The sequence below is a fragment of the Prionailurus viverrinus genome, chromosome D3 (genome assembly GCF_022837055.1).
Source record: "Prionailurus viverrinus isolate Anna chromosome D3, UM_Priviv_1.0, whole genome shotgun sequence".
NCBI classification, from domain to species: domain Eukaryota; kingdom Metazoa; phylum Chordata; class Mammalia; order Carnivora; family Felidae; genus Prionailurus; species Prionailurus viverrinus.
Genome location: NC_062572.1, coordinates 7,403,571 through 7,417,426, shown reverse-complemented (window position 1 = coordinate 7,417,426; position 13,856 = coordinate 7,403,571). Strand labels below are relative to the sequence as shown.

Here is a 13,856-nt window from a genome sequence, read left to right as displayed (position 1 = left end):
ACAAAAACCTAGATTTCCACGACAGACACAAATAACTACCATTCACTCCCTTTACTTTCAGACAACGAGCATATTAACTCCTAAACTGTGGTCAATCTAAGTGAAAATCAGAAGTCACTGCTAGAGGGGCACCTGGGTGGCTCAGTCAGTTAGGTGTCTCACTTCAGCTTAGTTAGTGATCTCGTGGTTCCTGAGTTCGAGCCCCATGTCGGGCTCTGTGCTGACAGCTCAGAGCCTGGAGCCTGGAGCCTGCTTCGGATTCTGTGTCTCCCCCTCTCTCTCTGCCCCTCCCCTGCTCACATGCTCTTGCTCTCTTTCTCTCTCTCTCTCTCTCTGAAAGATAAACATTGGAAAAAAAAAAAAAAAGAACTCACTACTAGAGACAAAATTAACTTAAACTAGGACCTCAAAGAAAAACAAAGCCACTGTTTTCATGCTTCAGAAAATCTCAGATTTGTAAGTTCTTATTCACTCATACAATATATATTTGAGTGCTTAGGTCCTTGGGATACAAATATAAACAGAACACAGTGTTGGTCACTGATGGAGAGAGAAAATGAGACCACCAATTCCGGTGAAAAGCAGTACGTAGTTTTAAGAGGCTTCTACAAAATGCTGTGCGAACATACAAATACTCTTCTTGCAAACTCCGGTGCTCCTGTGACAAAGAAGAACACTGACGAATTCGGCCAGCTAATGAGCAAGTCCACGAACAGGAAAGAGGAAACACTTAATGCTCTCTGAACTCTCCCATCTATTTATCACCAATCCCAAACGTGCCCCGTAATCTGTGTCCTCGTTTCCAAAGCTAGCAAACGTTCAATGAGTGGTAACGACGGACTGTTTCACAGGAATATTATGATCAACGAAACTTCACGAGGTGGCCTCTTGTTTGCCATATTCTGAGTTAAGCAGTTTATTTATAAAAAGTTTATAAGTAAATATGGCTAATTGGTATTTACCAAGTACAAATTTAGCCCTGACTTAAAACTTAATCAGCTGTGAAATGAAGGTGCCAGCACGGGTATTCTGTATTACCTCAACTAGAGAGCCAACCCCACTTGGGATGGTTTTTTGGAGCAAGCCTCCCACAGAGAAGGGTTAAACCTTCCTACCTCATTTTTACCCCGGCTCCTAACTGCACCTCTTGTGGTCATCCTTTACAATTCTACTCCCCCTCTTTGAGGGTACGTGACAGCTATACTAAAAACCCTCTGGTTCTTTAACAATATTTATGAGCACCTACTATGTGTCAGGCACTATCATAAGTGCTGGGGATATGATCGTGAACGACATACAAAGTCTCTAGACTTTCACGGAGCCTAAATTTTGGTCAGGGGAAAATGGACTATCAACAAGTAAATAAGCAAAATGAACGTTTTGAGTAGCGTAGAGGGCTAGGAAACAAAACAAAATAGGGTGATGTGATAGTGCCTGTGAAGGATCTTTAGCCGGGGCAGCAGGAAAAGGATCCTCAAGGAGGTGACCTTTGAGCCAAGGCTCAAATGACTACTAGGCACGAACAATGTGAAGATCCAGGGGCAGAAGAAAGAGCAAATGCCAAGGTGCGAATGAGTCTGGGGGTCGGAAACAGCAAGGAGGCCAGCGTGGCTGAACGGAGTGGGGAAGGGAGACATGTTGAGGGAAAGGAGGTCAGAAGGGTGGGCAGGATCCAGAGCACGTGGGCCCTGCAGGGACGGAATTCAGATTTTATTTTAATGTAATGGGAAGCCCTGTTAGACAGCAGTGTGTCGGTCAGTGCCAAATCTACAGCACCAAGAAGAAGGTGTGGCACAGAGTAGACACTCAGCATATTTACTGAATGACGGAAGGTGTTCAGTACAGCTATTACCGGTTCCCTGGGCTAAGTAAACGTCATCGTTTCTTCACTCCATGTCATCATTTCAGTCTCTCCATCTGTAATGTATGATAGTGAGTGAACCCCCTTAGAAAAATACTACGACAAGCGCAGATGATGTGGAACAGGTATCCTCTCATAAACTCTATGACTCTCCTGAAAACAAACAGGTAAAATAAAAAGACGGCATAATTATAAGGACGAGGGTTAAAAGAAGAAAAAGCTGTTTGACTTGCATGTTAACCCGTAAAGCCTATGAGAATACCAAGAAACAGAAAGAAAAAGGGAGTGGGGTGGGGAGAGGGTTAGCCTGTTACATCAGAGCATGGGCACAGAACTATTGACTTTTTCACAGAGGCTTATAAGTAAGTACCAAAATCAGGACATTTTGAAGTAGGAGCAGGAATTCCTTTAACAAAAATTTAAGAAAATATATAGGCAAATGGATAATGAAATGTGATATATCCATAAAACGGAATGTATTTAGCCATGAAAAACAAAGAGCCACAACACGATGAACCTTCAAACATTATGTTATGGAAGAGGCCAGACACACAAAAAACTGTATGTTATATAATGGCATTTACAGAAACTGACCAGGAAAGGAATAAGACAGAAAGCAGATCAGTGATTGCCTGGGGCGGGAGTTGGGAGTGGAAAATGACTTGCCAACTGGTAAAAGAGAACTTTTTAGGGTGCTAGAAATATTCTAAAACTGGACTGCAGAGATTTTATAACTCTATACATTTATTAAATACCACTGAATTATACACTCACAATGGATGCATATACTATACCTCCATAGAGTGGTTTAAAAACAATAGAGAGGGGAGCCTGGGTGATTCAGTCGGTTGACCATCAGACTTTTTGGTTTTGACTCAGGTCACGGTCTCACAGTTCGTGAGATTGAGCCCCGTGTCAGGCTCTGCCCTGAAAGCACCTGAGATTCTCTATGTCTCTCTCTGCCCCTCCCCACTCACGCTTGCACTCTCTCTCAAAATAAATTTAAAAAAAAGAAAGAACAAGATTAAAAATATATATACCAGCTATTTTTTATACCCACATAAAAGATAGGTTTAGCTTTAAAAAAAGATGATAAATGGGGTAATGGATGTATGTCATAGCAGCAAGAATAGGATTCCCTTAAGGGGCTGGCAAGGCAGAAAACTGAAATGCCACCTGGGTATCAGACAGCATCTTACTTTTAAAAATAAAAGACACATAAAAATGTATATAGATGCTAGTATGCTCACCAACCAGATTAACTTGTAACTATTTCACTCCATCATTCATAGTATTTCTAGAATACTACCACAAGAAATGAGCCAACATGTAACAGCTAACCATACCGTGTATGTATATTAAACAAGTGTTCCCTGGAAAGGATTACCTGGGAACTAGGAAGAAGTCAAACAAACCCATTACCAATCCCTGAGAAGCTGCAAGGAAGACTTCTACATTTTTCCTTCTCTAAAAACCCCTATTCAAAATATTCTTTGCCCAAAGTCTCTAGTCTCAGGTTCAAGATATTTTGATTAATTCTGCTTAACGATTTCATGAAAGCAATACTAAGAGTTAGAAGATGTGCTCTAGTAACACGCTTTCCAACATTAGACTCAGGCCTGGGCAGTAGTTGACCTTTCCTCTCTCCCAGTCCCACAGTAGGACAGAGGGATCTGTGTTCTCAACCAGAACTTCCGGAGCCCCAAGGGCCTACACAAAGTTCTCAAGGCTAAAGAGATACCAGCTTTGATCTCTGTAAAATATCTTATGTTTGCAAAAAGAACCTAATCTCATATTAATTAGCCAGGCTCAGGGACTAAGCCCTGGAGAAAACTCTCCCAACGCTGCAAAACCAAAACCAAAACCACCGGTGTAGACAGACAGGGCACCACAAAGGGTTTTATGCAGGAATAGCATGATCAGGTCTACATTTTAGATGCCCCACTCTGTAACTGTGTGGAGAACAGAACTGGGGAGAGACAGGTAGTGGCTGGACAGTGGTCTGGAAGTCCAGGTGAAAGTGACGTCAGCCCACTTCAGACAGTGCAGGACAACAGGGCTAGAGAGGGGGAGGGGGAGGATGAAACCCAAGACATGAAATCTAACATGCCATCTAGCATGATGGCTTTATGCACCCTCAAGCCCTGCAAGTAAAAGTGGGAAAAGCACACTTATTCTACCCTCTCACAAGTAAAAGCAGGGAGGAGGAGGAAGGGCACCTGCACCCACCATGAACTGCTAGGATGTGATTCCACTGGCCCTGGCTCTGACCAAGAGGAGGCAGCTGCTGGAGCCAGCTTCTCACCAATACTGTGAGGCTCTCTGCAGGTCCCCAAGTAAAATCTATTATGCTGGAAAAGATCCCCATAGTCAGCCGGGGTCTCCAAAAAGAGGTTTGTTGTTTTTTCTTAAGCATTTACTTATTAATTTTGAGGGAGAGAGTGAGCAGGAGAGGGGCAGAGAGTGAGGGAGAGGGAGAGGGGAAGAGGGGGAGAGGGAGAGGGGAAGAGGGGGAGAGGGAGAAGGAGGGAGGGAGGGAGGGAGGGAGGGAGAGAGAGAGAGACAGAGAGAATCCCAAGCAGGCTCTGCGTTATCAAAGCAGAGTCCCATGTGGGGCACGAACTCACAAACCTGAGCCGAAACCAAGAATTAGATGCTTAACCAACTGAGCTACGCAGATGCCTCTCCAAAACGTTTTTAACACAATGTGAACATCTAGAGTCTGCTCAACTTTGCGGCATACAAAATAACAGATCTTTCTGTATTTCAAAATAACAAACTATCCAGCAATCAAGGTACAGAGAGGCCACAGTAAAGAACAACTTCCACAAGAACCTGCCCAGGTAGGTGATGAACAAATGCCCAATATAAGCGCAATGTGACAACCAGACTCGAAGATTTGGGGGTTCTAAGTCACTGGTAAGAGGACTGAGGAAACCAGAAGAAATAAAATTATTAGAAAGGGCATTTAGTGGGGTCATATTTATGTAAACATAAAATGGCAATGGTGCTCTGGACCATAATTTGGCAACATATTATAATTTTAAATGTTTATATATTCCTTTACACAGAAACTTCATTTCTAGGGAAAACAATGGAAGCAATCTAATGCCTATGATTAAATTAGGTGCAATAGGGGCGCCTGGGTGGCGCAGTCGGTTAAGCGTCCGACTTCAGCCAGGTCACGATCTCGCGGTCCGTGAGTTCGAGCCCTGCATCAGGCTCTGGGCTGATGGCTCAGAGCCTGGAGCCTGTTTCCGATTCTGTGTCTCCCTCTCTCTCTGCCCCTCCCCCGTTCATGCTCTGTCTCTCTCTGTCCCAAAAATAAATAAACGTTGAAAAAAAAAAATTTTTTTTAAATTAGGTGCAATAGCTTCCAAAGAGTGTGATACCAAAGAGAACTTATTTTTTTTTTTAAGTTTATTTGTTTTGAGAGAGAGAGAGATAGCACACAAGCAAGGGAAGGGCACAGAGAGAAAATGAATCTCAAGCAGGCTCCGCAACCATCAGCATGGAGCCAGATGTGGCGCTTGAACTCATGAACCACGAGATCATGACCTGAGCCGAAATCAAGAGTCAGGTACTTAACCTACTGAGCCACCCAGGTACCCCTTCTTATTTTAAATAAGAATTGTATTTACTAGCATAGAAATGCCTCCAGTCAACAGAAGTATATTGTGAAGTGGTGTTTACACAATATGACCCTGCTATATGTGTGTTTTAAATTAATAAGTTACAGATAGATGTCACAAACATAACATTGAACTAATCAAGAGAGACACACAAAGTATATACTAGATGAACTATAGTTATTTAAGGTTCAAGCACACACAAAATAAATCTTATGAATAAAGGTATTTTTTAATTCTCAGGAAGACTTTTTTCTTCTTTCACAGTATCCAAAAGACCTACAGATCTATACCGTAGGACTGTTAGTGTAAGAGCTCTGGGAGCAGCTTATAAGAACATTAAACTTGTCATTTTAAAAAATAAAGTGCTTAGAAGTCTCCTTCTCATATATGGTCATAGGCTAAGAATTTGGCACAGAACATACAGTCCCAGATATGGAGACAACCATGTTGAAACACAACAGCTGGAAGTCAGTCATGTTTCTCAAGAATCTGACATCACCTCCTTGAAATATCAAATATACCCAAAAATGCAGCAAGGCCATCTCAAAAACATTCAGGGCAATTAGTTACCCTAGAGATTCCCAGTCTGCAATGAGGCAGGTCTCTGAGAGTCCAGTGAGCCCCAGTATGAAGCCAAAGCAGCTCATCACACCGGATGGGCTAAAGCAATCTTCAGGGAGATCCATGCAATATTCACGAGGACACATGGGAGCACAGAGACCAGAGAGAGACGGGAAGGACACACATGGGTTTGTTACAAGCAGCTCTGACAGACCCTCCTCGGGCTTCCAGATATTACCAAAATCAGCACAACTTACTCCATGGCTAACTGATCCTGCTGGCGACTATGAGCGTACGGTGCAGGGGAGAGGTGACAAGGGGAGCTTCGGCAAGCCCTAACTGCCTTCCTAAGAAACACGTGCCTGATACAGTCATAGCTCCGGAGCTCCTACTGGGATCTTACACAGGTCTTTTGGCTAAACACCACACCCAATGCAGAAATCCACTTTCTTGCTCTTCGTGCAATGGGCTGAAGAAGTGAAGTTACAGAGGGTGGGGGGATGAAGGCAAGCTCAACTGCCGGCTTCTCTGTACCAGTTCAACATGGCAGAAGTCATGAGGGCCCTGTGGGTGGGACTGGGAACATTCTAGAACAAGCCTCACATAACAGTGATCTGATGATCTTAGTTTTGTGGGATTTTGGTAACCAACTTTAATTAGGAAAATTCTGTATCAAATATTTCAGATTTTCATATCTAGTTTCCTTAATAAATTCATCTTGAAGCAAAAATGTTTCATATTTCTAAATCAAAGATTTCTATTAAACAAAGCGGCGTGTTACACAGAAACTGGGACATTGGCACACACATCTATCACAAACCTATACAACCTGAGGCAAGTCCTGCTTCTTCTCTGGGCTACAGTATTATAAGCAAAGTGAGGCATTTGGTGATTTCAAAAGATCCCATCCAGGCTCTAAAATGCTGTGGCTCTAAGGTACTCTTGTAATTTCTCCTAGAAATACTAACCAAAGGCAGTAAATAATTTTATTGGTTCCAGTAATACACTCATAAGACTTAAAATTCTCATAGATTCGAGTTAAATTTTGTTCCAAGTATGCTAGTTCTGACCATGTCATTAAAATTTTCCTAGCAGTACACCATTCAAACCTCTACACTCCAACCTGTGTCTGCAGATTCACCTTCTTCCTTCCTATAAAAATGGAGGAAGTCTCCCTCTCTTAATCACAAGCCAGTTAATTCTTCCTGTGTATGAGCTTAGGGTGACATCTCCTTCCAGGAACTTCTGTCCACCACTGATCCCCTCTCTACTGTGTCTGTAACCTGTTCCTTGGGTCCAGATCATTTTAGTCAGGATATAAATACTCCAGATGTTGACATCTTTAAAAAAAGAAAATAAAATCTTCCCGAGACCCAGCATTCCTCCAGCATCAGCCTGACCATCAGCCGGACCTCTGTACTCTCCTTCAACGTCCAACCTCTTCAAAGAAAGGTCACCTCCAACCCGTTCTTACCCACCTCGAGTCCATTCTGTACAAAGCAGTCGGAGTGATCTTCCCAAGCTACAAATCCAATACCACTCTCATTGTTCCTAACGAGAACAGAGCCTGTCCTCATAGGCTCCATGTCACCTGTCCCTGCAGACCCCACATAGTTAACTAGCCTCACCTCCTACCACACACTGCACCTGGGGAAGGACACTGGTCTCTTCCTCAAACATGCCAACGCCTTCCCATCTCAGGGAGTCTGCCCCTCTCTCAGCCAGAAGGCTCCTTCTGCCCACCACCACTGCCTTTGGGCAGCCCAATTCCTATCCTTCAGGTCCACTTTAATCACAGCATCCTCGTGAGAGCCTTTTGTTGTGAGTTAAACCATGCTGACCATGTATTTCAGCTGTTTTAGCAGTCAAGCGGTTTACCACTGGACCAGGATTTCAATCAACTCACTTTGCTTGGTGGAAAGGGAGAGTTTCTTGTTTTGAAAGTGTGCCATGTGCTTTCTCCAATGGGAAAGAAAGAAGTTGTTGACAAAAAGCACTTAGTCTGGCATTGCGTATAACCTGCAATCTAATCTACAGAGCAGTCCTGTGCTAAGGTAACAGGTTTCTGATTTAACCAAAGCTTACTATGTATGTACCATAAGCCTTAAAAATGTTTATACCCTTTAAACTAGTAATTCCACCTCTATGAATTTACCCTGTGAAAGTAAGATATATACACACAGCAAAAAATTTTAAAGGCATTCATGGCAGCAGTTATCTACAGAGTAAAAAAAAAAAAAGAAAAAGAAAAAGAAAAAAAGTATCAAAAAACCTTTATTGCCACAAAAGAGCAGTTGTACCAAACCCAAAACTGGTACAGCAAGGGAACAGCAGCTAAACAAATGAGATATAGGTTGAGTTGCATCGCATGGAAAAGCTGTCTTAACATGCTCTAAGTTCTGACACATCTGCCTTTGAAATTCATGACTAACCGAAGAGGGAACACACTGACCTTGAAACAAAGGGATCCAGAAGGAACCCCTTGAAGGTAAGAGGTATTAGAAGGCCCCCACAGGTATGTGAGGTCTCCTGGATTCATGGTGCTACAGGACTGGGGGCCAGAAGTCCTGGGTCCTAACTCTAAAATCTGCTGGGAACCCACTGTGTGACCTGTAGGTAGTCACTTCATTTCCCTGGGTGTAAGTTTCCTATCTGTAACACAACAAAACCACAAAGAACACTTTCAATTTTACAATTATACTGTTGGGCGCCTGGGTGGCTCAATCGGTTAAGTGTCCGACTCTTGATTTCAGCTTAGGTCAAGATCTCACAGTTTGTGAGTTCGAGCCCTGCATTGGGCTCTGCGTGCATGGGATTCTTGAAACATTCCCCCTCTCTCTGCCCCTTTCCTGTGTGCATGTGTGCTCTCTCTCTCAAAAATAAACATAAAAAAAAAGTATCCTGTCAATCATCACCTCTCCACAACAGGCACCTGAGTAAAAAGACCAAAATTTAAATTGCACGTCTACCCCTCTTCGGGTTGGAAGCCCTTGAACTAGTGAGCACCCTTTTCCGAGCCTCCTTCTCAGTTCCACGGGGCTCCTCCAGAGCACTGTGGAAACACCACCTGAGGCACACTGAGGGCTAACAGCTCTCCCCGTCTTCCCATTGCATCGCTGGAAGCTGCCACCTCCGGCGACTTCTACCGCTGCTCAACAGACACGAGAAAAGGAAGAGCAAAGGGTTAGAGACTGCTGACCAACTTCATGCCTTAACCGAACTAACTGAAGTGTTCACGGAGTGAAATAGGAAAGCTTTAAATTTTCATCAGTGAAAAAAAGAGTTACCATCTCGAGTGTTTGCTGTCTACCAGGCGCTGCTAAGAAATTTAAATGCGTTGGGGTGCATGGGTGGCTCAGCCGGTTAAGTGTCCAACTTCGGCTCAGGTCATGATCTCGCAGTTTGTGGGTTTGAGCCCCGCATCAGGCTCTGTGCTGACAGCTCAGAGCCTGGAGCCTGCTTCGGATTCTGTGTCTCCCTCTCTTTCTGCCCTTCCACTTTTCATGCTCCCTCGCTCTCTCTCGCTCGCTCTCTCTCAAAAATAAGTAAAAATTTTAAAAAATTTTTTAAAAAAGTTTAAATGTGTTATCTAATTTAATCCTTCCAATGATGCTAGGAGGTTAGTTAGTACTATTATTATGTTCTTACGGATGAGGAAACTGGGAAGTTAAATAACTTGCTGAGGTCACAAAGGCAAAGCTGGTGTTTTTAGCTTCTTGTTTAAAACAAAGAACACATCAATCACTGTCATAAATTCAGGGGTTCTAGAATTACATACAGCATACACCTTACATGTTGTGTTTCTTGCCTATTAGTAAACAGAAACTACTGCACATTTCCTTCCTTTTCCTAGATCTGAACCTGGTAATTTCAGAGGCACAGAAATTCTGAAATGACATCCTGTTTTGTCTGAGTTTTTCAAGACACCTAAAAAAGCAGGATCTTGGGGCGCCTGGGTGGCGCAGTCGGTTAAGCATCCGACTTCAGCCAGGTCACGATCTCGCGGTCCGTGAGTTCGAGCCCCGCGTCGGGCTCTGGGCTGATGGCTCAGAGCCTGGAGCCTGTTTCCGATTCTGTGTCTCCCTCTCTCTCTGCCCCTCCCCCGTTCATGCTCTGTCTCTCTCTGTCCCAAAAATAAATAAAAAACGTTGAAAAAAAAATTAAAAAAAAAAAAAAAAAGCAGGATCTTATATACACCTACACACCATCCTTAAAGCAAAAATTAAGAACCAGGGGGAAAAAACTTTCCAAGTCCACTTCTGAGCTTGTTTTGTCAAGTAATAGTTACAAATAATAAATTCAACATTCTTTTGGCTAAACTGGTAGATAAAACTTCAACTAACCATTGCAAACTTATGTTCATACTACATAGCCAGTTACCAATTTGCTGCATTTTCACACATAAACCCAACAATTAGAAAAGTTGACGAATTTCTCTATAAATGAGCGGTCCCTCTAGAACAGATGCCAAGCCTGTCTGCGTGCATTTCAACCATTCATCGGTAACTAGTCTCAGTTCAACACAATGACCTCGGAAAGGTCTACGGACTCACCAATACTCTGTCTCCAATTTTGAGCTCTCTTTCTCCTTTCTTGATTGAACCGGCCTCTGAGAGGTTGGAGATAGATTCACTGGCAGTTTTTGTAAGGTTGCTGATCTGAGACGTAGCTGAAGGTTCCTTTGCTGTTGGCTGGGACGATTTATGGGGGATATTTGAAGGGACTGCTGGGGACGAGGTCATCATGCCGGCCGTTGAGGTGGACAGAGGCGAAGTCGCTCTGGAAGCAGGAGTCGTCTGCAGGCCGTTAGCTTCATCTTCTGCCTGCACCTTCCTTGTCAACTTCGAAGGGCGGGTGAATATGCCCTTTAGAGGCTCACACTGGAAGTACCGAACTCCTGCCACTGAACCGTCATTTTTGCCTATGGGTTCGTCTAAAACAATCCCGGCCCACTGGCCTGGTGCGAACTGGGTTTCTCCCAGAAACTGGATGAATCCAGGTTTATTCCCATTCACCCAAACTCTCTCCCCGACTCGAAAGTCATCCACAAATTCCTCTTGTGCCTCAGAGGATGGCGCACTTGATGCTTTTTCACTGGATGTTGTTCTTTCCACTGGAGCTACAACTGCAAACAGAAGAAAGGATCAGAGAAGATTCACTTTCATATTCGAGCGGACCACTCCTTTCTACCTTAAAGGAAAATAAACTGGAGAAAGCCCAAAGCAACAGGAGTCACAGCATTTCTAAGGTGTGTGTGGTCCTTTTTTTTTTTTTTTTTTTAACAAGGAGGCAAAGAGTACTTAACCCATTAGAGCACCTGGCTGGCTGAGTGAAGCGTACGACTCTTGATCTCGGGGTTGTGAGGTCGCACTCCACATTGGGTATAGAGATTACTTAAATCAATTAAACAACAACAAAAAAAGATAAAAGTACTTGACCCACCACTACCATTTTCAATGCTGTCGAAACTCAGTGAGCTGGTGGGATTAATCCTTACCGGCAATTATGACTGGAAAAAGTCCAAGGAGGGGGGAAAAGTCCCTTTCCCATAGATCATAATACAGGTTTGATTTCATCTTTTCCTTTCCCTTCCTCCCTGCACATCAGGAGCAAACACCCATTCAGATCCCCGGAGACGGGCGCTATTCCCACGTGGGTGCAGTCAGGGAAGGCTGACAAGTCCGGGACCTCGGAAGCAGAGATTCGCAGTCATGCCTGAAGAAGGAGGGGACTCGGAGCTGCAGCCCTGCCACCTCACTCCAAGACACCAGATAAACCCCATTCCTTTGCTGGCAGAGATGTGGAAATCACAAGGGGAAAAAAAGGTAGCACTTGGCCAAACTTGCTGCTAAGGCAAGATGACTTTATGTAATCTCTACCCTGTGGCAAAAACAGAAGTTAAATTTTGCCAGAAATGTGATATTTACACTGGAAATTCCAGCATTCATCCAGCAAGTGCTCATTAAATATTTGGTATGAACTGGCCAAGTCCACAATCTTAACCACTCTATCATTTTTTTTTTTTTTTTTTTTTTTGGTTATTTTGAGAGAGACAGAGACAGCAGGCGCAGGGAAGGGGCAGAGAGAGAGGAAGACAGAGAATCCCAAGAGGGCTCCACACTGTTAGCACAGAGCCCAACATGGGGCTGGAACTCATAAAGCCATGAGCTCATGACCTGAGCAGAAACCAAGAGTCAGACGCTTAACTGAATGAGCCACCAGGTGCCCCTTAAGCACACTACCATTTACTAGGCATATTGCAGTCTTAGGATGTTACATGATCTCTGAGTTCAATTTCTTCATCTGTAAGAGGAAAGTAGTATCTAAAGAGTTTTCGGGGCGCCTGAGTGGCTCAGTCGGTTAGGCATCCGACTTCGGCTCAGGTCATGATCTCACGATTTATGAGTTCAGGCCCTGCGTCGGGCTCTGTGCTGAGGGCACAGAGCCTGGAGCCTGCTTCAGATTCTGCCTCCTTCTCTCTCTGCCCCTCCCCACTTGTGCTCCGTCTCTCTGTCTCTCAAAAATAAATAAATGTAAAGAGTTTTACGGGTGCCTGCGTGGCTCAATTAAGTGTCCAACTCTTGATTTCAGCTCAGGTCATGATCTCACGGTTCATGGGATCCAACCCCGTCTCAGGTTCTGTGACAGTGTGGAAACGGCTTGGGATTCTGTCTCTCTCTACCCCCTCTCCCGCTCACATGCACACGCTGGCTCTCTCTCAAAATAAATAAGCTTTAAAAAAGTAATAAAATAAGGGATACCTGGGTGGCTCAGTCGGTTAGGCGTCCACTTTTGGCTCAGGTCATGGTCTTGCAGTTCGTGAGTCCAAGCCCCACACTGGGCTCTGCACTGACCTTGCAGAGCCTACTTGGGATTCTTTTTCTCTGCCCTTCCCCCCACCCAAAATAAATAAACTTCAAAAAAATAAAAACAAAGATTAAATGAAATAATGTATTTATTCATGCTCCTCTTTTCTTTGAGTTTCTACCACTCCAGCACCTAGTCACAGGCACTGTTCTTCACGAGGGGACAAAGCACGACAGCACAGCCCATGCCATTACAGAGCCCAGAGTAGAGACGTGGGGTCAGTCAAAAGACACACCAGGTGATTTCAGGTGATGGAAGTGCAGTGGAGGAGACAGTGGCTTTAGGCAGAGCAGTCAGGAAAGGCCTCCTGGAGGAAGTAACATCTGGCCTGAGGCCTGATCAACAGAAAGAGTGAACCATGCACAGATCAAAGAACAGAATTGTCTGGACGGCCTAAGGAGGAGGAACATCCCTTTACCCTACACAGGAGACTGTGGAGTTTTGATTTATGAAGAGTTTGTGTTGTTGTTGTTTTTAGAAGACGGTAGACGCTCTCAGATCAAACAGATAATCATCTGCCAAAGACAGGCCAGCCCAGTTTTTTAGAATCTATTCCAGCTTTGTACATGAACAATTCTTCCTGACAGAGTGCTGAAACCATGAGTTTCTGAAAAACAATCCTCATAAAAGTGCTCAAACTGGTAATTATTTCCTTTTAAGCATATTAAATTTTAATGTTTATAGGCTGCTTGACTCTAAAAAAAAAAAAAACAACAACAAACCAACTAGTGTGTGTGGAATACTGTTGAGGAAACCAAGTGAATTTCTCCTGATCTCCTGCACCCAAGGACTTTATATGCTAAAGGGTGTGCATAAAAAATGCTAAAAGTGAAAAAAACAATTCTAAAACAGGGGTGAGAGGGCACCTGGGTGGCTCAGTCAGTTAAACATTTGACTTTAGCTCAGGCCATGATCTCATCGTTCATGAGTTTGAG

At 43.8% G+C, this 13,856-nt stretch overlaps 1 protein-coding gene across 18 annotated transcripts in view; it reads right to left on the bottom strand.

Moving 5' to 3' along the window:
- CLIP1 (CAP-Gly domain containing linker protein 1) overlaps positions 1 to 13,856 on the bottom strand; it is a 125,622-nt gene that overhangs the window by 73,801 nt on the left and 37,965 nt on the right. For all 18 annotated transcript variants that reach the window (XR_007145779.1, XM_047827530.1, XM_047827529.1 and 15 more), the window contains exon 3: positions 10,608 to 11,179. Coding sequence is in view for 17 of the 18 variants with exons in the window: in XM_047827530.1 (XP_047683486.1) it covers positions 10,608 to 11,179 (572 nt within the window). In the remaining variant the exon portion in view is untranslated. The remainder of the gene's footprint in view (positions 1 to 10,607; positions 11,180 to 13,856) is intronic.